Source organism: Falco naumanni, chromosome 6, assembly GCF_017639655.2.
Source record: "Falco naumanni isolate bFalNau1 chromosome 6, bFalNau1.pat, whole genome shotgun sequence".
Taxonomy (NCBI): Eukaryota; Metazoa; Chordata; class Aves; order Falconiformes; family Falconidae; genus Falco; species Falco naumanni.
In genome coordinates, this window is record NC_054059.1 from 37,094,600 (window position 1) to 37,122,281 (window position 27,682).

General features: G+C 41.6%; 2 protein-coding genes across 8 annotated transcripts; one reads left to right on the plus strand and one right to left on the minus strand.

Annotated features, from left to right (window-relative positions):
• The first annotated feature begins 489 nt into the window (after positions 1–489).
• On the plus strand, positions 490–19,508 carry PHF10 (PHD finger protein 10). 7 transcript variants are annotated; one of them, XM_040599542.1, is made up of 12 exons: positions 490–682; positions 3,401–3,507; positions 4,067–4,197; positions 4,982–5,059; positions 6,558–6,691; positions 6,808–6,957; positions 8,160–8,269; positions 9,818–9,971; positions 12,385–12,540; positions 17,301–17,409; positions 17,695–17,883; positions 19,294–19,508. In XM_040599542.1, the coding sequence occupies exons 1-12, from the start codon at positions 614–616 to the stop codon at positions 19,377–19,379; spliced, it is 1,473 nt and encodes a 490-aa protein (XP_040455476.1). In that variant the 5' UTR covers positions 490–613; the 3' UTR covers positions 19,380–19,508. The 7 variants fall into 7 exon arrangements, with proteins under 7 accessions (XP_040455476.1, XP_040455474.1, XP_040455478.1 ...); XM_040599540.1 differs by having other exon boundaries at positions 495–682; positions 4,976–5,059; XM_040599539.1 differs by lacking the exon at positions 490–682 and adding an exon at positions 983–3,170.
• An 825-nt stretch (positions 19,509–20,333) lies between these two features.
• Positions 20,334–23,045, minus strand: C6H6orf120 (chromosome 6 C6orf120 homolog). The gene is made up of 2 exons (XM_040599545.1): positions 22,687–23,045; positions 20,334–21,292 (listed from the first exon to the last, which is right to left on the minus strand). The coding sequence occupies exon 2, from the start codon at positions 21,246–21,248 to the stop codon at positions 20,691–20,693; it is 558 nt and encodes a 185-aa protein (XP_040455479.1). The 5' UTR covers positions 21,249–21,292; positions 22,687–23,045; the 3' UTR covers positions 20,334–20,690.
• Between the last annotated feature and the right edge of the window lie 4,637 nt (positions 23,046–27,682).

Genomic DNA, 27,682 nt, shown 5'->3' on the forward strand with positions numbered 1-27,682 from the left:
CGCTTGTGCCGGCTCCTCGAGTGCGCCCCCCGCCCCCCGTACACCCCTCCTGCGGGGGCTGATGGTTCACAAACGTAGCTCGTCCCCGGCTGACGTTCCCGGAGACGGGAGCCTGGCGGCGGAGCAGCCCAGCCCAGCTGGGTGCCAGCTCCCGCGCCGGCCAGCGGCGGCGGCGCTCGGCGCAGACCACCGCGGGGGAATGCTGCCCCTCCGCCCCGCGCTGCTGCCCAAGCGCTACCGAGGCGGCTCGGCTCCGCGCTCGCGGCCGGGCCGCGCGGCCGCCCGAGCGGCGGCGGGAGGAGGCGGCGGCGGCGGCGGCGGGCGCGGCGGAGGCGGCGGCGTGGGGGCCCCGGCGGCGGGCCCGCGCGGCGGCGGCGGCGGCGGGGCGGGCCGGGTGCCGGTCCGGCGGCGCGGGCCGGGGTCGCCGCGGGCTGCCCGGAGGGGGGCGGAGCAGGAGCTGCGCGAGCCGCCGCGCTCGTGCGCGGGCTGGCCGGTAGGGGCCGTTGCCACCCCCCGCAGGGGGAGGGGGGGCGGAGCCGGGCGCGGCGCGAGGCCGGGTCGCGCGGCGGCGGCGCTTCTCCTGGCCCAGCCGGCGGCGGCCCCCGCGGCGGTCATGGCGGCCGTCCTGTCCCCGCGCCTCTGCGACAGCGACCCGGCCACGCCCGGCGCCCAGTCCTTGAAGGTGAGAGCGGGCGGCGGCGGCGGGCCCGGCGCGGCGGCCTGGGGCTGCGGCGCAACAAGCCGCCTCGGCGGGAGGCCTCGCCCAGCCCCCTCCAACGCGGGCGCCCTGACATGCCCGCCCCCGCCGGGCTCGGCTGATGGCCCCCGGGGGAGCCGGGCGGCGGGGGCGGCCTCTCGGCGGGGGCTTGGCGCCTGCCCGCGCCGCGGGCCGAAGTTGGGGGGCGGGTCCGGGGTCCCTCGGGGTGGCCGGGGCCCGTCCTCCATCCCCAGAGTCCTGACGCGCCTTCCCGGCCGCGCCGCGGCGTCGCACCGGCAAAGTTTGGGTCCAGTCGCGGCTGCTGTGCGTAGGCCCGCGGGTGGTGCCTGCGGCAGCGGCCGGGGCTTGCGGCGCCGGGTACTTGCTGCTGTTTCTGCACCCAGGGCTTGGCAGTTACTTTTTGAAAGGCATCTTGAAATGCCTTTGAAAGGCGTAATTCAGGCTTTCCCATCGCATAATAAAAGATCGTTGCGTAGATGCTGTGATAAGAGTTTGTAATGTAACCTCATTTCCTAAGCGCTAACAGGCGTTTTACAGAAACAGGCGTTTTCAAGGGAAGAGAGGGCTTTTTTGGCGGTGTTTAACTTTCCATATAAAGAGAGCCACGAGACTGTCCCCACTTGTTATTTTTGGTACACTACAGCATGTCTTAGATGGCAGTGCAAACGTTTTCATTTTCTCTGCAAAGTCCTTGCAACAAACTGCCTCATTTCCTGGAGTGTTTAGTCTGTGAGCCTGTGTGATTGGATTTGCAGAAGTTTTGAGCAAGTAAGAAAGAAAAGATGGAGATGGAAGACCCCTATCTCTCCTGTGATATAGGCGCTCGTATTTTTTGACAGTACTGGATTTAGTAAAAGAAAATTTCAAAGCGAAAGGAGAAGCTGATGCAAGGCACTTCCTCTCAACTGTCAGATGGAGGTCTTCCCTTTTAAAAATGTTTTGAACTCTCTTGCTAGCTTTGGTATAGCGAAGCATGGCGTTGGCCCTGTTTGTGTTTTTGTCTGGCAGTTCAGAAAGTTTGGAGTGCGTTGATGTTCCATGTGGGATGTAGGGATGTGCTGCTGATGAGATACAGCTGTGTGACAAAGTACTTCAGTGTGATATTGTTTTGATTGGCGACTGCTACTTGGTATGTTCAGTTGAGTTTATACAGGGTATTCTCAGCAGTACTGGGAAGTAGTATTGCTAGTAATACTAGTGGAGATGCTACTTACCTGATTCTTTAAGTATAGCTACATTGAGTAAGCATAGTTTCATTAAATTTGTTTTTCAGTTTTTGTTATTGTATGAAAGATGCTCTTCTTGCTCCTCCATAAGAAAGAAAAAAACCCAAACCTATGAAGAATTGTGGGAAAACATGAAATAAACCAAAAATACAGGAGACGCATGCTTTTTCTCTGTGGCCTGTCTTGATTATAGGGCTGAGAAATGTTGCATAACAAAAGTAATGTATTCTCGTTTGCTGGAATCTTTTAAAATGATATTCCAAGTGATTTGATATGCAAAACATAATAGAATGAAAGACACTAGCTAAGGTAGACCTAACAGTGTTCTTGTCATTATGTAATAAGTAAGTATAATGTAAGTATAATTGGGCTTTATTTCTGACAGGTTAATTCTTCTTTCCTAAACTTTTCACCAAAGTTATGAAATGTGATTCTTTCATGGTACTCTACTTGGCAGTTTTCATGCTTAAAAAGCTATCTTGTTCTTGGCTCTACTACTGGTTACAGTAAGTGATTCACTTTAACAGTTCTGCCTTCTGTTTCTCAATTATAATCATGCAAGGTTAGTCACTAAGTGCTTTGAGAGTTTGATATAGGTAGGAGTTGTATACTATTATTGGACAATAAAGCAGTAAAAAACGCAAGAAGATCAGTTGAATCATTGGTCTGCTAGATTTTACGGAATTCTTTGGGTTTTTTTGTTTTGTTCTTCTTTACCCTTTATTCCCTTACTTTGTATAGATCTCATGAAATCTGAATAGTGACCATCTGTAAGTTAACTTCTAAATACTCCCTTGTAATACCTTTTTTCTCTTCTGCATCTGTTGCAATGCAACATCAGATATTTTTTCTTCAGTTTTTCCCCACAAAAGACAAGTCTTTGCTACTTGCTGTAATCATATATCTTTATATACTGTGTACCATTCCTTTTACTTTAACTGTATGTCTGTAAACTCCCGTGTTGCTTTTGGTAATATTTTCCTTGATTTTATAAGCATCAGCTTTTAGCAAGGGCTTGATGTTTTTGCTTTGCCCTTGCTTTTGCTTTGGAGAGCTAGCCTGATTAAGTGAATTAGTCTTGTCCCTGACTGTCACCATTGAGGGAAGTTTGCTGGCTCTAGAGCTGTCAGGCCATGCTGATGCCTTGGGTAGTTTACATCAAGAGCAATGAACTTGATGGTCAGAGCCACAGCTTTTGTCTATTCAGTGCTCCACCTACGCAGCAGGTGAGAAACTACCCAGTTCTCCTTCTGCGCTCCTATGTGTCATGCAGCTAGTTTATAGCAAGGAATAATTTGCTATGTAAGCTGTCCTATGAGCTATTTGTAAAGAGTGTTATTAAATAACTCAGTACTTAGGTATATTTAAACTGTGGATGGCCTTGCAGTATTTTTTGATGTTTTGCATTATCTGGTGGATTCTCTTTTTTAATATTTTATCTTCATTTTCATTTCAGGATGACACAGAAGAAAATTCCAATGACGGCAGCCAGCCATCCAAAAGACGACGTATGGGCTCAGGGGACAGTTCTCGCAGCTGTGAAACTTCTAGTCAAGACCTTGGGTAATATCATTTTTTATGATTCCTGCTTTCTTATTGCTAGTTTTACTGTACTGTTTGATATGCTTAAGCATTAGCTCTTCTTTCTTTGCTTGTATATTCTTCATACAACTTTCTGAAATAAGGGAATGTCCTATGAATAACTAGCTGTCTTTTTCTTCCAGCATATTTAAAAACATTTTATTTTAAAATGACACAAAATGTGTTGCATCTAATTTACAATCTGAAGCATATCTCACATGTTTTTAAAATGTTGCATATTCTTTGAATGAATTTAAATGCTGTAGTTTCTACTTTTCCCAGTGTGCTGTCCACTATCATGAATATCCCTTTCTTCGTGTTCTGTCCCTCAGCATATTGATAAATACTGGTCTGGAGAAATACATGTAAAGTGGGTTGTGACGAAGTGACTTTGAAATGGGTTTACAGGACAAAGTGTTCTAAAGCCAAACTTCATAGATGTTGTTCATTGACATATAAGTAGGAACTACTGAATTTCTAGAAATGTAAGTATCCCTCTTAAGGATTCTTTGATTTGTTCTGACATTGTTCTTATTCTTAGATACAGCTATTTTCCTGCTGAAAACTTGATAGAATACAAGTGGCCACCAGATGAAACAGGCGAATACTATATGCTTCAAGAGCAAGTCAGTGAATATTTGGGCGTGACTTCCTTTAAGAGAAAATATCCAGGTATTTATTTTAAAAGTTTTTCTTCTAAAAATCTTTGTCTTTGTACAGTTTGGATGTAATCTGTATCAGTCTGACTATAGCATGAGCCAACTGATTAAAAAAAAGACCCTGGCAAAAGCAGATCTGAATTATGTATGTTGTACTTTTTGTTACTGGCATATTGAAAACATATCCTATGTTTTTTGAAATAATTTAAGACTTCTTGGTATTGCCAGTAAAAATCTGTAAACAAGTCTGATTTGGGGGTTAGATCAGCAAGTACCTTTTGAAAACTGGCATCGGTTTTATTTTGGGGTATTTTGTTGGTGATCTTGTATATACCCGTATCTCTATATTCTGTTTCCTGAATTGTGGAAACATTTATACACTGGAAGCATTTAAAGAAATTAATTGGAGAGGTTCTAATATTTGAGCCTTCATTATTCAGGTTGTCAAACCTTGTTCTTCTGTTGTGGAATTTATTTTGAAAAGGCATATTGGAAGGGAGTGTACCTTCAGTGCCTGATAGTGTTTTGTGCATCTGAGCTCTTACGTCAGATTTCTTCACTGTTTCTGTAAATCATAACTACAGGCAGGGTACTCAGAAGAATTGACCATGTCCCTACAGTGTATGTTAAATTTAAAATTATTTTATAAAATTAATGTGTTCGTAGGAATAGTAGTATAATACAGACTTTTACTGGCTGGTAATAAAATTGTCAGAACACTTTGACACTGTTTATGGCGGAGCTGGAGTAACTGCACACATTTTTATTGCTCTTTCTTGTTTTCTTTGGAGATTTAGAAAGACGTGATCTATCTCACAAGGAGAAACTCTACCTCAGAGAACTAAATGTTATCACAGAGACTCAGTGCACACTAGGTAAGAAGACAAATTGTTAGATTCATGGTTTCAGTGGTGCACTTGACAATTTTGGATTAATGGTTGGACTCGATGATCTGAAAGGTCTTTTCCAATCTAAGTGATTGTATGATTTCTTGTTAAATTATTAAAAAATATGACAGGCTGAAAATGTGATTCAGTTTGGTAGAGAAGAATTGCATCACTCTCAGCTGAAAATGTAAGTTCTGAAATGAGAACTGGTTTATTATTATTTTGTGTAAATTTGCCACGAACTATCAGTATTCCAGGTTTATTATAAAAAAATAAATTTTTGATCTATTCCAATTACTTGGCAAAATCCCTTCTATATTGTAAATTAACTTTTAGAACTTTGTTCTCCTTCTAGAATAGAGAACACCATCATTTTTCAAATAAAAAAAGTAATAATTCAGTCTTGTTTTTCTGAGTTAGTTAGAACTCAGCAAACACTTGTGACACACATTAACTTAGATGGTTCAGCTAATATGTGGGAAGTTAGAAGGGTGTGTATTAAAGCACTTTAACATATGTGAAATGGAATGATGCGACTTATATGGAAAAAGCTTGAAGTATTTTTTCCTCCCTCTGCTAATACATGTGACTTGGAGCATGTTAGAGATTAAATGATGCCTGTCACATTTTTTTCTGTATGTTGTGAGTCTGTGTAAATTTGTGTATTTGTAAATGTAATGTCATTTTATATATGACATTAAAATGTAGTGTCATTTTATATACGAACAATCTTTGGTATACCACCTTTATTTCTCACTTGCCAGCTTTCTTGATTTGTATTTTTTTTAACTTAAATATTTGGGAGAGAACAGTATCTAGTTTTTATCAATAGAAGCAAAATGCTATATTCTGCCTCATGTATCCAATAGAGATGTGCGCTGAGTTGACTATCCCTATTCTTTTAAGGTTATAATCAGTGGAGGTAAGTTGTGTTGGAACCTTTGAAGAAGGAGTTCTGCATTGTAGCTGCAAACTGAGGCATTCTAACTTCTGAACTTCAAATGCTTTAATTGGGAGTCAGGAATCTGTGTGCAGTTTGCTGCTCTGAATTGCCCTCACTGTGTTTCTTCCTTGATTTGAATAGAGAGGTTATGTAAATTTCATAATTTCAGTTAAAGTTCTGCAAGTTAATAAAACTAATGCTTCACTAATACTGGAAACTGAAACTAGCAGTTGAGCAGATCCCGCTTAGAACAGAGGTTTTGCCTTGCAGGGGAGTTTAGTAGGTGGCTGAGTCGATGTGAAGGGGTCTGTAGTTCTAAGGAAGGAAAGAAATAAGCCTTCGCTCCTTGGGTAGAAGCAAACTCCCAATCAGCCTTGAAAGCTAAACGGCACAAGTTCACTCCTATATGAGAGAGAGAGAGAAGCATTATTGTGCACAGCAGGTTGTTGTCTTTAGCTGCTCAAAAACTTGATCATTGTGGGATATAAATAACCTACAGTTAGTTTTGCCAGATAGCATCATTATTGCTTTTATCTATTTTAGGTCTAACAGCTTTGCGTAGCGATGAAGTAATTGATCTTATGATTAAAGAATACCCTGCCAAACACGCTGAGTATTCTGTTATACTGCAAGAGAAAGAACGTCAGCGAATAACAGACCATTATAAAGAGTACTCTGTAAGTAACTAGCATTGTAAGTGAACCAGATCTGTAACATGTGGAGTATAAGAAAAGGCTGTTCTCAAACTGATAGTGGAATGTATGTGAATTAATGAAATATTTTTTATTTTCAGCAAATGCAGCAGCAGAACACACAGAAAGTAGAAGCCAGTAAAGTTCCAGAATATATTAAAAAAGCTGCCAAGAAAGCTGCGGAATTCAACAGCAATCTAAATCGAGAACGAATGGAGGAAAGAAGAGCCTATTTTGATTTACAGACACATGTAGGCAGATTTAAATTTCTTATCGATATCAGTAGGTAGCTCCATGCTTTTCAGTAAAGTTGGTTTTGGTACCATTTTAACTATTTTATTATCAAAGGTTTTGATTAGTCTTGTTTCGGTGATGTAGGGACTTGAAAAGTTTTGCTGTTAAATGTGTAATACTGCTAAAAAAATAATCTCAAATATATTTAATGTGAAACTTTTTTTTTTAAAACTTGAAAATACTTGTCTCCGGGAGCTTTACAAATTTCAGTGTTACTTTGTTGTTATGTCTTTAATCTGCTGGTAGTAGTATAAAACTAAGAGGGATGCTTAGGTTACTAAGAAGCTTCTGTTGCTATTGTATCTATTCATATAAATGGCTAATTCTTTTTTGGAATACCTCCAAAATTTTGACTGAACAGTACCTAGAGTAAAAAAGGAAACTATCCTCTAAGAGAGTGCTGCCTGTCAAGGTTATGCCCTTGATTTTCTTAGGTGTTGTATTATTATTGTATTAGATACATTTCATGCTCCTGTGCCTGATTAAAAAAAAAAACCAAAAACCAAAAACAATTAGCTGGCATTTTGAAGCAAGACTGTTCTACTTGTGTAAAGACAGTAAAAGCAAAAAATTTCTCTATGCAAATCATTACGTGACAGTCTATTAAGGAAAATTTACATTTTTCTGGTACTGACCCATGTTCAAGACAAGATAGTGGATAATTAGTTTCATTTTTTTCTAAGGGAAAAAAGGCTTTTATGTAAGCTTCTCGTTTCCATATATTCACATTATTAATTCATGTCTTTATAGTACAGTCTGGTTTCAGAATTAGATGGACATGTTCTTGCTACCCTCTACCAATATGGACCAGCGATGATAATTCATGCTAAAGATGCCAGTCACGAAAGTTGTTTACTGTTTCAGTTGTTAGCTTTTAATTTTTACATTACTTAAAATAATATATTGTTAGAAGTGGTCTTGCCTAATATTCATTCAGTTCATTAGGTATTTAGTGATTGGACTTAATCAGTAATACTGTTTTGTGAGTGGGATCTCTTACCATTTTAATGAATTGGATTTCCCATGGGAGAACCCGATTGGCTGTTCCAACTCAGTGAAACTGGTTAGTTAAAAAATATTTGAGGGGGTAGATGGTGAGGAAGGCTCAAAAGTTTGTATGTGAAAGAAGAACGTCATTGTTTTGTATTAAACAATACAGATTATCCAGGTGCCTCAAGGAAAATACAAAATCTTACCTACAGAGAGAACAAAGGTTAGTCCTTATCCAGTGGCTCTCATACCCGGCCAGTTCCAGGAGTACTACAAAAGGTATTTTAAAAGCATCCTAACTGCCGACTCTCTTGCACTGATCTATTTTCTCTACATCTAGCAGATAGAAAACATTTCAGTGTATTAACTGTAAGGTTTTGAATTAATTTAATGTGTGAGACACTTGGTAGTCTAATAGCTGCAGAGCATGACAGCTTTTGTCAACAAAACGGTACTGGCTGCAAGAGTACTGTCTCCACTGACGTATCACAGTGCCTGAGATTTGGCCTGCTCAGATATTTACTGTGGTAAAAGGAGACATTGATTTCACTCCTGCTACCCTCATGTGTTTACTAATCTGCCTCTGCATGTGTGCTAAGGTTAATGTTGCTATATTAAAATGTTGTAATGCTGGCTTGTGATCACGTTTTCTGTGTTGATGGTGTTGCTGCCCTTTTAAAAAATTGTAGAAAGTTTTTAATTAAAAAAAAAAATAGTTTCGTCTTGTGGGCTAAGTTTAGTGTTGGTTTTAGAAGTGAGAGGGAAAGGTATTGCTAGTTGGATAGTCATATTTCATGAAAAATGTGTATTGACTGTCTACACAAATTTAAGACTTTACCAGTAGCATTCTCCCATTTGACAAATACGTAGTGATTTGAAAATTGTTAGCTAAGTCCTTACCCCTACCAACAGGGATGGTACTCATCCTGTATATGCACGGTTTTCTTTAGAGAAGCTCTTTATTTGCATATGCCTTGCTCATTCCAGTCTGTGTGCAAACAGCCCACTCCAAATTTGCATGTTACAGGACATCCTTGAAGGACTTCAACTTTAATAAAGTAATTTAATTAAAAATACTAGATACCTTGTGTATTTTGCACTTATAAGCTGCAAGTGAAACTGCTTGTCCTTAATGAAGGACACAGCATTTCAAAATATGCATCAAAATAATACCCTATTCCTTACAGTGTTCATCCTTAATAGTAAGAGGACTTTCACTTTTTTCTTAGTATTTAAGGTAAAAAAAAAGGGGGGGGGGGGTAGATACACATGTTAAGTCGTATCTGGCTATAAGCAATGTGATTAGATCTTCACATTCTTCTGAATTATATTTTTATACGCATTTTATGTTCTCCTTCAGTAACCAAAGAACGTAAAACATAGCTATATTCTTTACTTTCTTCGCTTTGGACCCTAGCTGTTTGCGTGCCCTGGGTTAGAATTGTTCTGCGCATGCTTTGGGAGCACTGTACATTCACTAATGAAGTGTGTAGTCCGCTGGGCATAGTAACGTGGATTGGCTAAAAAATTTTTAGGGGTTCCATGGCCTCTTACGATTATGTAGGTTTGGAACATTGCAAATATATTCTTCCTGTGTTCCATGAATATTCGCCATACAATGGAGACAAGTACTAGATGGTATCACATTTGGTAGGAGAAATTAGTATGTTTTCTGTGTTTTCAGAACTACGTGTTTTTATGTGCTTTTCTGGAAAAAAAAAAAAAAGAAAGAAGCTTTTCTTACTCTTTCTCATTGAAGTCCTGGTATGCTGTGTGACTTTATGTATACTTTATGCATAAACATTAAATTATTTATTTTAATTTTAGATACTCTCCAGATGAACTTCGTTACTTGCCATTAAATACAGCTCTTTACGAACCTCCTTTGGATCCAGAGCTGCCTGCGTTAGACAGTGATGGAGATTCAGATGATGCAGAGGAAGGGCGAGGTGATGAAAAACGGAAAACCAAAGGCAATTCGGTGAGACAAATTGAAAGTATTTCAAAGACAAAAAGATCCTTTCCCTTCACTTTTGTTGGTTTCAGTAGTTTCTTTAACATTCACAAAATGAAGGAGAATCATAAACTAAAAAGTGTACTCCCTTTTTTAATACTTCTATTTTATAACCTTTCTCTCCAGCTTTCCATTTTGCTCCATTTTTAAAGTAAATTGAACAAATATTTGAAATTTTAGGCCCTTTCTTCCTTCTTTTTAAAGACATTTTGAAGAATCTTCCCAAGCACAGCTCTTTGTTATGCCTTTTTCCCAAGGGGAAGTTGGTAGCATTTCTGAGGGGAATGAACACTGTAGTTCAGGTCACAGCATCTTTTGCTCTTTAAGTCCCACAGAATCTGTCACAAAGCAAAGAAAGGTGTTGATAGCCTTACAACTTTTTCTTCTTGCGACAGAAGCAGGAGGTACTTGATACAGAAACAGTTATTTTATTCCGATGTAAAGAGAAGGTAAAAAGCACTGGGTTTTTACTTTAAAATACATCTTTTAAAAGATGTTTATGTTCTGTTACTGGAAGTTAAGGGAAACGTTTGCATGCCTACCTTGATAGCATTTTAGATGCTCAAGATCAGCTGAACTTCAGATGAGCTGTCTGACTACAGCTGAACCGCTGGTATATTGTTGTAGTTAGTATGTTGGTGACAACCACTTTCCAGAAGTTTAATCCTAACTTTAAGAGAAATAGAATGTAAAATCACAGGTGCTTTTAACAGTTTCTAGTTCAACTGATGAACATGTTAGATGGTGGATACCTATAATGCTAAAGCTTCATATAAATGTTTATTTTGTTTGAATATTCATAAGATACTCATAAATGAGGAAGAAAGGAAGGGGTCAGCTTTTAGGTTACTAAGGGAGGGATAGCTGTTAATACACCCTTTCTGCTTGCATTTTTTTGGAGAAAAAGAAATCATATAAACTTAGCACGCTAAATATCAGCTCAAAATTTTGACTTAATCACACTCCAGCTTGTTTACAGTTAGTCTTTAGCCGTTTCTTCCCAGTTCCCTTTTCCACTGACATCTATTCCCTTTAAAGATAAAGAAAAGTAATGGGACTGAGCAGACTATCCTTCCTTTTTTACAGAAGTCTTTTTGGTGACAGAATGCAGAAGGGAAATGTCCTTGTGTTGGAAAAGTGTAGGGAAAATTTAAAATGGGATTCCTGTGAAGTGGGTTTGTCTATAGGAACAGGGGTCCTTTTCTAGTCACTGGGGTGTATTGTTCAGGAAAAATACATGTTGAACACAGAGGTGCGCAGTTGGCAGGACTCTTTTCCTGAGTTTTGGGCTACCTACCATTTGTCAGATCTCCCTGGTGAGTCCTACAATGTGCTTTAAGCTTTTGCTTTTTCACCCTCCCTGTTGTTGGAGTCAGGTAGCAATTTTCCTGTTCTGTAGTGTTTTAATGGGCCTGTCCTAAATAATCCTTCCCCTAAAATAATGGTGAAACATACAATTTCTTATTGCCACATAATGTGCTTTGCTTTTACACTCCTCCCTTTGCCCTGTGTCTGTTTTGTCTGGTTTAATTTTAGGCTCTGGGGCATAGGCTCATTACTGTGATGTTTGTACAGAGTGCCTTTTACTGTAGGGCTCTATTGTTACTTGGCCTTCTGGTTTTTATTATAATAAATGTGATTAATCATATTGCTTTCTTCTGGAGCTTTTTGGAGGCCTTTATTAACACTTTTCTGAGAAAAAGCTTGTGCTCCTGTTCTTAATTATGCTTACATTGGTCTCTCACCCTCTTTGAACCTCTTGCCCTCTTTCTTGCCTCCTCATTCCTCAAAAAAAAAAAAAAAAAAAAAAAAAAAAGCTTTAACTGCAGTGTAAATTCCGTTGTTTGGTTCTGTATTAAGTATTGAAGTGTGTGTTGCCTTTGATGGCATTCTGCTGCTGCAATCCAAATTAAGTATTTCGATTGCTCCTGGTGAAAATAGTAGATGAGGGTGGCAGAAAAAAACATCAAATGTTTATTAATTCAAGGCAGCGCTATTTGGTGGTACACTTCAAATGCATGGCAAGGGCATTTTTAACTTTTGCTGGCCCTTTACTTCTTAAACAGTATCTTGCGTATAGTGGATTTCTTGCTAAATTTTAAAGGAAAATGGTTCAAAGAATTGCAGTGTTGTGCTTCCCACCCTGGTATCAAGGTGAACTGGAAAACATGACTGCTACTGCTGATGCCAGTCTCTTAGCATGAGAAAAAGTAGTTCATGAAGGTTATGAGCAAAAGTGTTCTAGATTGTGCTGTACCCCATGCTTTTGCAGAAGGAAAGATGTATCCTTCTCTTACCTTAGTTGGCTCTCAGGAGCATAGGAAAGACTTGTCTGTCTATCCAAAAAATAAAAAATATAGCTATGGTATTTTTATTATAGGACAATTCGTCTGGCAATGTATCTGAAGGTGATTGCGCCACAGACAACCAGGAGGATTCTTTTCAGGGAAGACAAAAAACAAGAGACAAAAGTGCTACACCAAGAAAAGATGGTTCCAAACGTTCTGTATTATCCAAATCAGTTCCTGGGTACAAGGTAGAAGAAAAAAGCCCCTGACTGAACTTCTTTACTGACCAGCCTCTCCCTGAAATATTTGTTTTTTCAGTAATATGGGACTTCTGCTCGCTGTACTTCACTAGCTGCTCTCCTGTTGTGTGCTCCACCTGTTTGCTTCCTTACTTCCTTTTTGCTTTTATTTCATGTGGGGTTTTCCTTTACCCTAGCTATACAGTGGCCTCTGTTTCTGTCAACTTCTCAGATTCCCAGGTAGTAACGCTGTAAAAAATCCGCTGTGGATTTATCATTGGAACTGTACACCTGTCTGTCTGCCTTAGCATAGCAGTCAGAATTACTTGCCAGTTCAAAACTAGCATTCAGTATCCATTATTGCTTTTTCTGCTATTTAGTATGGCAGCATACCAAGAGATCAGTGCTGTAAAGTGCAGCTACGTGGCTGAACATATTGTTACGATGTTCATTTTGAGCACAGACTTTCATCCTGAGATGTTACGACGTACAGGATGGAAGGCAAGAAGCTTACTACAGTTGTATAGGCAACACTACATAACCACTTTAACAGTATATGGAAAACAGCTTTTTATGTAGCTCGTACTGTGTAGAAACACTTGTGGGCAATATGCTTTTATCCAAGCCAAAAACGTGGGGAGGTTGTTAAGACATATCAGCTGTCGAGCAGTGATTGCCAAACCTAAGACCCAAATCTTCAGTATTACTGTATAATAATTTCAAAAATGAGGATGAAAATAAGATTAAGAGAAAAATACTTTTCAGGAGAAATGGTAATTGACATGCATTATTTATATGTGGTTATTATTCTGCATACTAAGAGAGGATGTGAATATAATGTAACACTTTTAAAGCACGTTACTGCCTAGTCCTGTTCCACTGAAAGGAATGAGAATTTTCCATTGACTTACATGGGAGCAGGAATAGACCTGTAAGGAAGGAAAACACTACATTAAGATAGTGTTTAGTATTTAGCAATCAAGAATGCTTGTTAGGAGAGGTTATAGAAAAAGAAACACTTTTGTCAATGACAAGATCGTACATACTGAGAAACTGTCTCAGCAAGTGAGCTGTTGATGGCTTGCATTTTATATTCATAAATATTTACTATCTGTATTTACCAAGTTAATAGTAAATCAACCATAACTTATGTTAAGCTAATTTCCAGCAAGAATTGGACAGCTTTGGTGAATTTTCTCTACATACAGTATCTGTACAAGTTCATAACATACAGCAAGCTCCAGTTGCGTTTTCTCTTTTCAGGAACTTACTAAGAAATATGCAAACTATGGAGATTTAGACTGTGGTACCATATGTATATTTTTTTATATGTAACTTTACAAATTGTTGTAGACACCAAATGTATACCAATATTCCCATGAACATGAAATCCAAAGATAGAACTTGAATTTTTGTTTTTAGCTTCATTTGACTTGACATTAGAGATTGTGTGCCACTGGTTTACAGAAGTTTCACTTAGCTGGGAATGCCGGAGTGATTATTAGTCCAATCTCTGTAATGGCCTTATGAGTGCATAGAGAGAGAACTGAAGGGCAGAACTTTCTGCAAGGTTCTGAACTTCTAATTGTAGAAGAGTAATGATGGTATGCAGCATTGCATTTTGAAAATGGTTTCCTGTAGCAATTACTTACTGGTTCAAAACCACGGATTTTGTTAGTAACAAGGTGTTACTGTAAACTTGCAGTGCCACATCTCGGCAATGTCAGCATGTCCTGCCTGCATCAGCCATCAGGCTGTAGATAAGTCAAAGGTGGTGATGTTGTGTTGGGAGGGTGAGAGGATTGGCTTTCTTGTTTGTGGGAACGTTTAAACGCTTTCAGTAAACCCAATTACGTGAGCTGTTTTAACTGGTAAGACAGAACGATTCTTCTTTGTTAGTCTATAAAAAACCCAGATAATGATATATACCATATGTGCCTAAACGTTAAGGCACTTTGAGCTGAAGGCTTAACTGGTTTAAAATGTTGTCCCTGTGAATTCTAAATCTTTGTAATACTTTTGTTCTGTATTGTTCTCTAATATCTGACTATTTTTGTAGGGCAGTAATCTTTTGGTTACATGTAGTTAAAATTGAAGGATAATTACTATGGCATTGACATGCAAATGTATAGTTACAGCCACACGATGAGTATTAGAGGATTCACACATTTCCACTGAGTTATTTTTAAGTAAAAGAAATAATGTATTTTATATGGAGCCATTTTTATTGTCAGTTCTTTAACAAAGAACGGTTAGCGTGTGTTCTACATTTTTGTCATGTTACAAGTAGTGAGTCTGTGTTGCTGCAGGACTGGCTACGACAATTGCACACACAGGGTACTGTTAAAAGTACAGGAGATCTTTTGCACATAAAACTGAAATGTATTGAGAAACTGTATTTTACAACACTTCTGTTTCGGGTCACTGTGTATAAAAATGGAACGCTTTGCATTCAGAATAGGACCTTATAAAAAGGTGTAGTTGGAATGCTTGCTTTGTGAGCTGCAGCACAGCAGCATGGAAGTGAAAACTTACGGAGCAGGGCGTCATCGTTCTGACTCTGCATTCATTTTCTCTCCCTTTCTCATACCAATAAGATGAGGATGTAGAAAGCAAAATTGACTCTATAATCAGATGGGATATTGTGACTTCCCATTTGGATTTGATAGACTTTTTTCATAGCATTTCTAAAAGCCATTTACGGTGGTAGAACTTGAACTGATTTGAAATGTGAATAGTCTTGCTTTTTTTTTTAATTATTTTTGTAAAAATACTTCCATACTGTTGGAACTTTATTAGTAATAGGCTGTGATTCTCACCCCCCAACATGCACGATTTTTAATGAACAGAATTTAGTGAAGTAAGACTAGATGGAGCGTTTTTAATAAATGCATCTGTATCAGTGTCTAACTTTAGAGTTATGTGTATCAGAGTGTTAACTGCACATACCCTAACGCAGGTACAGCGACCGAAAAGCAGCTCACTTGAGTTTTCTTGCTGGAGTACCGGGGAGTATGCTGCTGTATATTAAAGGCTGTAAAATACAAACCTATAACAAACTAGAAGTCTGATTAGAAAAGTGCACATGCTATTCTAGAAAGGCTTGGTTTAGTTAGAAATAGATAAAAACACAGTAAGAAAAAAAATAATAGAAAGTAGCCTAAACAATGGAAGGGTAAATGCTGCAACACTGACGAGGTTTAAGCATGTGCCACTTTTGTTGGGAGGAGCAGGGTATAAAGGTATACATGTAGGACACATAGTATAGTTAACAGTAAAGGAGTTTGTGTGGTTTTGCTTCCATTATATTTATTATTTTGTAGAGATGTTTGTGAATGTTAGACTTATTTTATTGTTTTATTATATTTATGTATAAAACAGGTTGACTCTGCTTTTTTATAATAAATAAGCAAAAAAAAGTCTGTATGAATGCCTCTGTCATCTTTTGAAGGAAGTTACCTATAAATATCTGGTATGGTGTTTTGTTTTCTCAACTAAAACTCTTTAGACCAGAGAATTTGAAGCAGACTGTAGCCATATTTTAATTTAAGAAGCAGTTTGAAAACTTAAAGCACTGCATCCTGACTACTCTAAAAATGAATCAAGATACCTTTCTAGGTGCTAAAAAAAATGAGGAAATAGACACACTTAGGTAATTCCGAAGATCTTTTGCAGTACAACTTTTATGCAATTTATATATATGTATGTAGAAAGAGAGTTCTGTTTTCACTTTTAAAATGTATTTTAAAATTAAACTTCATTCTTTTCCCCACTGGTGGGAGTTGACTGGGACTCTTCTTGCTTGCAAACAAGCTGTTTAGTTCTTTAGAAAACAGTATATGCCTTGAACTCGCTCTGCTAGCTGCCTATTTGCAGCTATTCATTTTTTTAAAAAAACCCTCTGGCACTAGTCGATTTGACATCAGTGAGTACTATATGAATTTTAAACTGCATTTCTCATGGATCTCATTATGCAGTGGTCAAAGCTCAACAGTATAGTAACTGTTCCTTACTTCTTTGGTCCTCATTGGGATAAAACTCTGTCAGTGTATCTCTTGGGTTGGGACACAGAATACAAACACACCGTTACTTGCGGTAACAGCCTGGTGTTTCTCTTACCTTTTAAATGGATCTCGTGGACCCCACTACACTCCAGAGGATCACTTACATTATGAATGTAAAACTAGAGTTAAGTGCAAGGCTGTGTTTCTTACAGTGAACATGACTGGATACAAGGAAGAATGGTAAAACAGACAGCTGTGTACAGCATAGCTAACCAGATATTATGGAACTAAAGATAGAAAAATCAAGTTTATTGCTTTTGTAATTAATTTTCACTGTTTAGGAAGAAATACAATGCAAATGGAAAATTTTATTTCATTTGCTCCATAAACAGGAAATCTGCATGGAGATTCATAAAGAAGTATTCTATGCTGGAAAAAAGTTACTAAAGTTTTTCATTTTATGTCACATTTAATTTACATTGAGAAGAATATTAGCTGATGAATTAACAGGAGGAAGCAAGTAGATGCTTTTGCTCCAATTCAATTCACGTAGAACTCGCTGTGTGTGCCAAACACGAAAATTTACGTAGTTAATCTACGATATTTTTCAATGCTGCTGCTTGTCAGTTACTGCCATACGTTTTAAGGGTCACACATCTTAACAGATAGTTCATTAATTTTAAGAGTTAAGGAGATAAATGACATTTCCTGTTAAATCTGTAAATTCTTCTGGAATGAATTTATAGCCCTCTTCTACCCTTCCAGCCAAAGGTCATTCCAAATGCTATATGTGGAATTTGTCTGAAGGGTAAGGAGTCCAACAAGAAAGGAAAAGCTGAAGCTCTTATACATTGCTCCCAGTGTGACAACAGTGGTAAGTATCTGCATACACTAAGCGGATTCCTAAAGGAGTTTGTTTGACGGATCTTTTTGTGAAAATATTTAGTGTACTACACATATGTACCAACTGTTTGGTTGCCCTTTCTGTCCTTCGTTAAGACTCCACCTCCATTTAATGTGACATGTACTAGCACATTCAGTACCCTGTGGGACCTCACCAGGAGGTGAGCTAAGCTTCAGCTTCTGTAAAAGCAAACAGTCTTAACTGATTTTATATTTCATTTCAGACATAAAAGTAATAATATTGGTTTTAATCTAGGCCACCCTTCTTGCCTTGATATGACCCCGGAGCTTGTTGCTATGATTAAGACTTATCCTTGGCAATGTATGGAGTGTAAAACATGCATTATATGCGGGCAGCCTCACCATGAAGAAGAAATGATGTTCTGTGATGTATGTGACCGTGGTTATCACACTTTTTGTGTGGGGCTTGACGCTATCCCTTCAGGTAATAAAGTAAGAATTAATTGTTCCTCTCCCACCTCCTCTGAATCCTGGGCTTTCTCTGTCAGAATTAATTACTCATTGCTTTTGAAAGAATAGTTTAAAAGAAGCGTGAAGGGTAGAAGTAAGTAATACTGTAGAAAAGCATTCACACTGTAGGACCCAATTTTTTCTTAATAAGCTTTATTTCTGTATATTTGGTTGGGCAGTTTAACTTGGCAACTTCTGTATAGGAAATATAATTGACTTTTACAACCGAATCTGAACAGACTTTCAGAACTCAGGGTTTCTTTCCGTATCCACAAAATACTGAGAAAAATGACCTCTTCGTAAAATAAACCTGTGAAGAGGCTGTATTGCTGCATACTGCTGGCGTACAGCTTTCGCATTAATAAAGCATTTGTGGTGTTATTTCAGTTTCTAAACTAAAAGCTATGCTCAATCTTATGTTTGTAAGCACCCTTCCTTCCCATTTTTTTCTTACACATCAAAGCTGGAAGTGATGTCAGGCAGCATGTACCTTTACATTACCTGGTCACTCCTATCACCTGGCCAACTCAAGGCAATGTAAAGAAAATTACTGGTAGTACTAGTACTTGCTTTTCACGTAATACTAAGTCCATGGTAAGGTAGTTCATGGGTAAGTGTTCAGCAACTGCCAGTTCTGCAGTGACAGTATTCCTTGTAACTACAGTACTGCATATTCCCATTTTGGGAAGCCCTGGCACTAGCTGTCACTTCTGTACGGGTCCTGTGGCTGATTTAACTTTCAGGCTGACCTAAGGACAGAGTCTAAACGTAATAGACTATACACCTACAAAACTTTAAAATTACCGAAGCAGCCTTTTATGATTCCAGCTGTTGTAATACAAACAGTTAAATGCTTCTGCTCTTTGCTCAACCCTTTATTGTTCCCTTAGCAAGCGAGCTTTCATATGAGGTCTGGTGATGAAACTCTGCCAGCAGTTTGTGCTGTGCTGAAATAACAAGCACTGGTTTGGGGAACGGGACCCCACACCTGAGGTAGAAGAGCAACATTCCCCCAGCTGCTGTTCATTTTTGCTCTGGGGAACAGTCTTTAACCTCACACCATGGTCATTCACATGAAAATAAAACTTTCAAACTCAAGCGTTAGTTTGTCAGCCACCTCCTTAGCAGTGCTGGCACTCCTTGGGGTCCATAGAGATCAGCGTAGCCAGCTGTTGCGTGTAATCAGCCCGCAAGGGAGGGTGAATTTTACATGCTGCTTTTTGTACCTTTTAGAAAAGATGCTTACATTTTAAATAAAAGCACTGGTGGTTTACATTAAAGGAAGTATTGCAGATAGATGAGCACCTATCAGAATGGTAAAAGGTGCGTAACTAGGTGACTGAGTAACAAAGTTTCCCAATAATTGATAACTTTCTTTTCTTAGGTCGCTGGATTTGTGATTGTTGTCAGAAAGACCCTCCCATACCCAGAAGAGGAGGAAGAAGGGGGAAAAACAGCAAGGAGGGCTAAAACCCCCCAAAAACTTGCTGTCCAAAAACTTCACTGCACAAACTAAAGTGATACTTTGGTGCTATTTAACCAACCACTCTTAAGAGGAACAATACCACTTTTTACCAAATAAACTTTTAATTTTGTCTATATAATGATTTTTTTGTGATACAAGTCACTAATGATGTCCTGTCAGATGTCTAGATAGAGACAGACAAGCCAAATTGCCACTCAAAATGAGAAGGCTTTCAGTAATGGAATTTAAATTGTACATGCACAGTTCGTATAAAATTACAGTAATGCACTTATTTATTTCAGTGCACTCATCAGTAAGCTCTGTGAAAAGAAAATTACAGAGCCATTTAAATACACACTATTTGCATAGCAACTGGTTATTTTGAAAGACTCAACTAAAGCAAAACATATTCCTGGAAAAACTAACTTTCAAGGAAGAGCGGGCATGACTTGACCTTCTTACCATGTACTACAAATTCTTTTCAGCGGAAACTTTCTTTGCAAGCTAATGACTTAATCATAAAAATGTAACAACGACAACAACAAAATCACCGAAGGCTATAAAGGAAGGTGTAAGAAAACACGTCTCAATTTCAGGATACTGTATGCTATGTTGCTTTTATGAAGGAACAAAAATGTCGTATTGACAAGTAACAACAGCTGAAGGCTTACTCTCCCCACCGTAACAGTGAAGAAGTAACACTATTCACGTCATGGATATGCAGAGGTGATGAGTGACTGGACAGACCTCTGACTGATGGTTGACGTGATTTAGAGCACAAGCAGTCAAAATGTAGGTGATCTATCCCCTTAGGTGATTGATTGGTTTTTCCATTGTACACCCTAGGCTCCTCAACCTGAATACACTCAGAAACCATTGCCAATTAGTCTTACTGGAGATATTTGCTCAGAAAAGAAGCAGTTTTTATTTTAAAATATGCTCTAAACTGAGAGTGGGCATGGAAGTGCAGCAGTTTATTTCACTTTTCTTTATAAAAAAGAATAGAAAATACTGAATTGGAGTTGATTTTCCTAAGCACCTGTTTAAAGTTAACAAAATCCCGACTGTACATTCATTTTTAAGTGCTGATCTCTGAAGAACGGTGCAAATACTGTGCTTGCTGCTCCTTTTACCTATAGGGAAAGATTTACAATATAAAATTAAATATGGCTTTTTCCCCTGCTTCCCTTCTGGTCTAGGAAAAGTAACCTGAATACCTCTTCAGGAAACATAACAAAGAGTATTAAATATTACAGCAAGTCATTCGTGTTCGATTTCACAGGCTGAAGTGTGACTTGAGTCCAGTGTGTATCAATTTAAAAGAGAATTTCAAGTATTAATTTCAAGATCCCAATAAGTATAGTCCAGAAAACAGATTCCTCATCCTGAGATTCGTCTTCTGTAGACTGTGAGTATTTCTGGTGTGCCTCCACCTCCTCAGGGTTGTAAGAAGCCTCGCCAAATGGATACTGTACAACTGTTCGATCGTAGTACACTTTCATTTCAAACTCGCTTTCCAGGTGAGAGGGGTGGCCGTAAATCCCTATTCCTACGGGGCGGCGGAAGTGTGCAGGTACATGGACAACATCTTGGCCACAAGTTACAGACTGCAACTCGTATTCGTCAAAGCTGGGGTGAAGCGTCATATCAGATACATACAAGTCTGCGTCGCCTTTTAAACTCCGCATCTGAAGTACTATTTTTCCCTCATGATTTAGTCTCAAATAGCTGTAGTTTCCTGCTCCAATCTGACCTTGAACAACATGAAGAAGAATCCATTCTTCAGGTACATCCTCTTCCTCGAAGGTATTTACCACAAATAGTACTTCAGCAGCCACAAATATTACCAGGATTCTTCTCCAGCGTGCTGCCATGGTCGTAAGTTTTATTCAGACTCTTCCTGTGTCCTGTGTGCTACCTTGTGAACACAAAACATACATCAGATTTTAGTATACTCCATTCTTGGGAGGAATCAACTTCTTTTTTTTAAAAAAAAAAATCGGCAATTTTTATAAATCCCCTCTGGTCCATACGAAGTTAAGCAACTTCAATTAAGTATGTTCATTAACTTTTCTTTTTTAATAGTAAAAAAACCCCACTGCTAAGATTCAGAGCTCTGTAGGATTAAAATGGCTTGAATTTCTTAAACAATCTAGCAGGTGTTCTTTCACCCAGAACTGACACGGAAACTATGGTTGCACTCTATCTGCATACATGCCAAATTTGACAGATACCTTGAAGAGATGAAACCCTCTAATGATTTTAGCTTCTGTTAAAAAAAACCCACAACAGTTAAAAATGAAGGCTTTTGCATTTTTGAAGAAGCTTAACTTTGTATTTAGGGCACCCTATTTGTTCTCCCAAAGACTGACGTTACCAGGACAAGGGGGAGATCGAAAGGACCGCTGCGAGGTTAAGGCTCTTATATGCTTTCCCCCCTCCTCGTTGCACACTCCTGCTCAAAGAGCCTGAGCGCGTCTGCAGCACTCCAGTCCTTCGAACAGTTGCACAAAGTTTGTGCATACAAAGAAGCAAACTCTGAACCTTGCCGAAGGCTTCCGAAGTACACAGCTGGCTGAATTTGACACGCAAACCACAGTCACAGGAGCCACAAGCATACACGCTTGCATGTTTAAGAGGATGATTCTCATCCCCTCATTCCTTCCATAAGGACACTACAATTACCTTAAACATGAAAGCTACCAGTAAGTTGTTTTGTACCCTGCTAGCATCAAACTGCATTACCTCCACCGAAATGTCACTTAAACCCTAGAGGTTTTACAGTTAAAGAGATCCAGGGGAAAAAATACACAAATATTTCCGTAGTTCCAAGTTTTCTGCCCCAGAGGCCTCTTATACTGCACGGCCACAATTATTCTGCAAGGACAGCATAAAAGAGGGCACTCACAGAACCTGCCAGACTGACAAAACACCCTCGACAGCGACAGAAAGAACAGTCAGTCTCCTGCCTTTTGTCTCCCTGCGTCAGCGAGCTGCCTCTCGACCACTTTTAAATCCAAATGGTGAGGAAATACCCGAGCGGAGGAACAGGAAAAGCCCCGCAGCGGAGCAGAAGGTAGTTAAGCTGCCCAGGGACACAGGCAAGCCGCCTGGGGCCGGCCCGGCCCGGCCACCTCCGGAGACCTTGGACAGAGCCCGGGCGGCGCTGCCCGCCCCCGCCGCTGCCGGGACAGCCGCCGGAGCGCACGGCCGGCTCCGCTCCCGCCGGCTCCGGGCCCCGCCGGCGGCCCCGAGGGGCGCGGCAGCGGCTCCGGCGTCGCCCCGCCAGGCAGGGGCTGGGGCGCTGCTCACCTTACACCTGCCACGGGGCTCCGGCAACGGCGAGGCCGCGGCCACGGCGAGGCGGCGCAGCAGGCTCCGCGGACGTGCGGCAGCTCAGCGCGGCCGGGGCGCCGCGGGGAGGACCCTCCCCGGGGCGGGCTGAGGCGGGCCCGGGCGGGCCTCGGGGCAGCGCGGCGGCCGGCAGGAGGCGGGCGGGCGCGGAGGCCGCCCCCTGAGGAGCCGGCAGGCCGGGCGGTACGCCTCGCCGCCCCCCCTGCGCGCCCGGGAGCCGCCCCGGGGCAAGCTGACGCCGGGCGGCTGCCGGCAGCGGAGGGCTTGGCCGGCGGGGGGGACCGCACCGCCACCCACCGCCACCGCCGCGCTCCGCCGCCCCGCCCCTGCCCGGCCCCTCCCCGGGGCGGGGCGGCGAGCGGGACAAAGGCCGCGCCCCCCGCTATCGCGAGAGCTGCCCGGGAGCCGGGCCGGGCGGGCTGCGCCGAGCGGGCGGGGCCTCGGGCCGGCGCGTCCCCCGTCGCTGGGGCGCCCGGGGCTGGGGCTGGGGCTGGGGCTGGGGCTGGGGCTGGGGCTGGGGCTGGGGCTGGGGCTGGGGCTGGGGCGGCGGGGGCGTTCGCTGTGCGGTGGGAGGGGACCCGGCCCGGGGACGGGCCTTGCCTTGCCCCGGCCCGAGGCGCTGTGGCGGGGCCGCGCTGGCAACGCGGAGCTGTGTCCGGCCGCAGGGTTCCTGGCAAGGCGGCGGCGCGAGGCTTCTGTGAAACCTGCCAAGCGGGGCGGGTCTGGTGCCCGTGCCATCGGCCACTGCCCCAGAGTACAAGGTACGAGAATTAAAAGACAATCAAATTTGAGAATTCCTGGCAGATGAGGCTATGAAACAAGATCGGGTTGTTTTCCAGGAACCAATATTAAACGATAAACAAAACGAGTTGTTTAAGCCAGTCCTAATATTTGTAAAGAACATCAGGCCCTTGTAGTCGATGTCACATTTTGGTATGAAAGTAAAGCAACATCTTCAACAGATGCCGCTAGTGAAAAAGTAAGGAAATATCAACATCTAAATGACCACATCCATGAATTAACGAATGCTACAGCCATCAGATCTAATGGCTTCCCTTGAGGTGCTGGAGGAAAGTAGCATCATGGTCGTTATGGAGCACTGGATGGACTTGGACCCTTCGGTTCCTGGCAAGAGAAGGCTGCGTGGCACCCGCCTGACCAAGCGCTCTTCTCTCCGCGTGACATCGTACACGTACCTGCTAGGTATTCACGGGCCATTGTTAGATCTAGTCAGTTACAGTGATTTGTGTTTGCATGCTTGTTCATGCGTTATTGTTAAACCTTGCAAATTGTACAGTTGCTTATGGACCATAAATTAAGTACCCATTCTCTGGTAGGTAGGGTTCAAGGGTAGTAGGTAGGGACATCAAGTGGGACGCGAATTCATGATTCATCACGTACTCCTCAATAAGACAAAATTTGCCAGTTCTGACTCAGGCGGATGGGCCACCTTTACTTACCCTGGAAAAGGAACATCTATAAATACATATGGCCCGAAGCAGGGGGACCTTGCAGCACATCGGCAGGCGCCTGCGCTCAGCGCGGGCACGCTGGGAGGGCAGCAGCTGTGGATGTTGCATGCAGTGGCCGTGCTTGCCCCAGGTGGTTGGGAGTGGCGGGGTTCACGCTCTTGCTTCAGGGCATGCCTGGGGTGGGGGTCCCCATGGGAAGGGCATTGGCCCTTGTGAGGGTCAGAGTGCTGCAGGCAGGGGTCTGCTGGGGTGGGTGGGTGAGAGCTTTGCCCTAGAGCAGGCTGGGTCTGCGCTGGTTCCCCTGTCTCTTGGGGCAGTGCTCTCCCTGGCCTTTAGGATCTACCTGGACTATGGCTGGGGAAGTGGAAAGCTTTGCCATGTTGTTAGAGGGGATGTGTTTGGGGCGAGTGGGGGGCCATGGCTTCACAGCACCAAACACTTGTAAATTCAGTATAGTAAGATTTGCTTAGTTGTAAATTAAGAGTTAAGGGTGACACATTTGAGGAGGATGGTGAGACACTGAATGCCTGAGTATGTAGATTTTTCTACAACACACTAAGCATTTTTCACAATGGAATCCTGAAACTGGAGGAATATAATTTGATCTGTGCTGAAATTGGATGTAATATACCTACTGGAGGATGGGTTGCCCTTCAACAGCTAGTGAGTTTATTTGACTATCAGCATAAACGTGACCTAAGATCACAAACCAGAAAGCCATTGTGAAGAGAGAAAAAAAATATTGCATTTGAATACCTGTTGATATCAGTAGTTACCTTAACTTGACTGAGCTCTTTAAAATTGTGAGCAAGATTGAAGGACTGAAATTGAAAAAAAAAACAAATCTGCATAGATTGTAGTGTTTACAGAGAGATTCACAGGAATCTGTGTATGTATCCCAAGGTTCCTGTATCATCAGAATGAGCTAACGTTCTGTCTTCAAAGCTTTCTTGATTTCATAAAACTTTTTCTGTTCATTCCTACCTCAAACAGACTGCATAAACCCTTCAAATGTGGATGCTGTTAAATTTTAGCTTTATTAAAATCAATTTCAGTCTTATAAACAGTCTTATAGACTGTTTAAAACACATTAAAATCTTAAAGCTGATAAATCTCATTAAAGTTGTTCTTACAATGATTGAATATCGAGACCAATAGAAATACACTACAGACACAAAAGCATGATATGATAAGGAACTGCCATTTCCCTAAAATGCCCTAAAATTGTAACTTACTTCTCCCCCCCCCGTGACTGTCAGTTCTATTTGAAATGGGTGGATACCCAAGCTGTGGGAACATGCTGGAGCCAAGGTCTTTTAGCGTTGTGTTCCATAGAAATAGGATGTTGCCAGGAGGTATGTTTCACGGGAGAGTGGTATCAATTTCTCATTGCACACTTGCATGTCACTAGTCTTCTCATGCAACAGTCACCTTGTCCTAATGGGGCAGAAATCTACTTCTTGTCATGTTACTGGATGAGTGGCATCTCAGCCACTGAGAAGCAACGGCACCTACTGGAAGGGCAAGAAGCAGTGATGGTCCGCACCTGTCTGAAGTGATCTCCATCAGATTGCCTTTTACTGGATCAGGGTCCAGCTGCAGGAAAGGAGTTGGTATTCCAATTCCTCTTTGGTAAGTCAAGAAATCAGTCCAAGATCTCTGATACTTCCTTGGATTGCTGCTAGCTCCCTAGATGTTACGGGCAGTAGGTTGTTGAAAGTATTGTAGCCAAAAACATTGAAAAATGAAAATATACTACAGTGAAAAGAATTGGGAAAAAGCCGTGGAAACAGTTGCAGACAAATATAAAATATGTTTCAGAACAAGTTCTTTACTCCTAGGAGTTGTTTGCCTGTCTAAACAACCGTTTTTTTTCTGTATCAGAATTTATCTTTCTTTACTGGTGACTAAACTGTCATAACACATTCATGACTGTACCACTCATGAAAATTGTCATCAGCATGTCACAATCAAATTTTTCTCTAGTGTCCTGGTTTCAGCTGGGATGGATGGTTGGGAACTTAGTAGCTAGGACAGTGCTGCGTCTTGGCTATGATGTGAGAACAATGTTGGTAACACACTGAAGTTTTCAGTTGTTGCTGGGTTATGTTTATACTAAGTAAAGGACTTCTCAGTTTCCTTGGCCTTGCCAGCCAGAGGGCTGGATGGGCACAAGAGACTGGGAGGGGACACAGCCAGGACAGCTGACCTGAACCAGCCGAAGAGGTATTCCATAACATGGGATGTCACGCTTGGTGTATAAACTTGGGGGGTTAGCTGAGGGGGGGATTGTTGCTCAGAGGCTGGCTGGGCATTGGTCAGTGGCTGGTGAGCAGTTGTACTGTGCATCACTTGTTTTCCTTTCTCCCTTTTCCTTTGGATTTTATCCTTTTCCCCACCTTTCCATTATAAGTGTTACTATTATTATTGTTATTGTTGTTGTTCTCACCTTTTTATTGTTTAAATTATTAAATTGTTCTTATCTCATCCCGTGAGTTTTACATTCCTTTCCAATTCTTCTCCCCACTCCTCTGGGTGAGGGACAGTGAGCAAGGGGCTGTGCGGTGCTGGGGTTAAACGATGACATCTAGTATTCTCAGCTGTGAGTCACAGTTCAGAAAAGAAATAGTGTCATATGCAGCGCATTGGGTTACCTCTATGCAGCTGGTGCTTAATACAGTGGCTTTATCCAAATTTGCAAGGATGCATGAAAGAGAATATGGACTGGTACATTCTCCAGGCAAAACTAATGCAAGGAGATTGTGTTGTCAATGATAATACATATTACGTGCTCATATAGGGCAAAAATGCTTGTAGTGTTACAGACAGACATTACTGTAGAAAGCATCTGTTTGAAATGCAGTTGAGGTAGGTACTGAGCCCACAGATTGATGGTTTAAGTTGGTGTGGATCAAAAACTTGATCATGGAATTGTAACTCAGGTTGAAAGGGACCTCCAGACTCCTCCAGCCCAACATCCTGTTCAAAACAGGTCTAATTAAATCATGGTGCTCAGGGCCATGTCCATTTGACTCTTGGACAACTTCAGGGATAGGCATCCACAACTTCTCTTCAGAAACTTGTTCCAATATTCAACCACCTTCATGGTATTTTTGTTTTTAATAACAATAAAAATCCTGACATCTACTTGGATTTTCCCAGGTTCCAGCTTGCCTCATCACTGAGCACCTCTGAGAAGAATCTAGCTCCAACTTCCCTATATTCTCCGACTATGTAGTTGTAAGCAACAATAAGGTCTTGGCTGTCTCCAGGCTGAGGCACCCCGTTTTCGCAGCCTCTCCTTATACATCACCTTCTCCAGCCCCCTGCCCATCTTGGTTGCCTTCTGCTGGACTTGCTCCAGTATGTCAATACCCTTGTACCGACAACCCCCAAAATGGACCCAGTACTGCAAAAGTGGTTTCACAAGCACCACACAGGGACCACAGGATCACTCCTGGGACCTGCTGGCTACCCTGCTA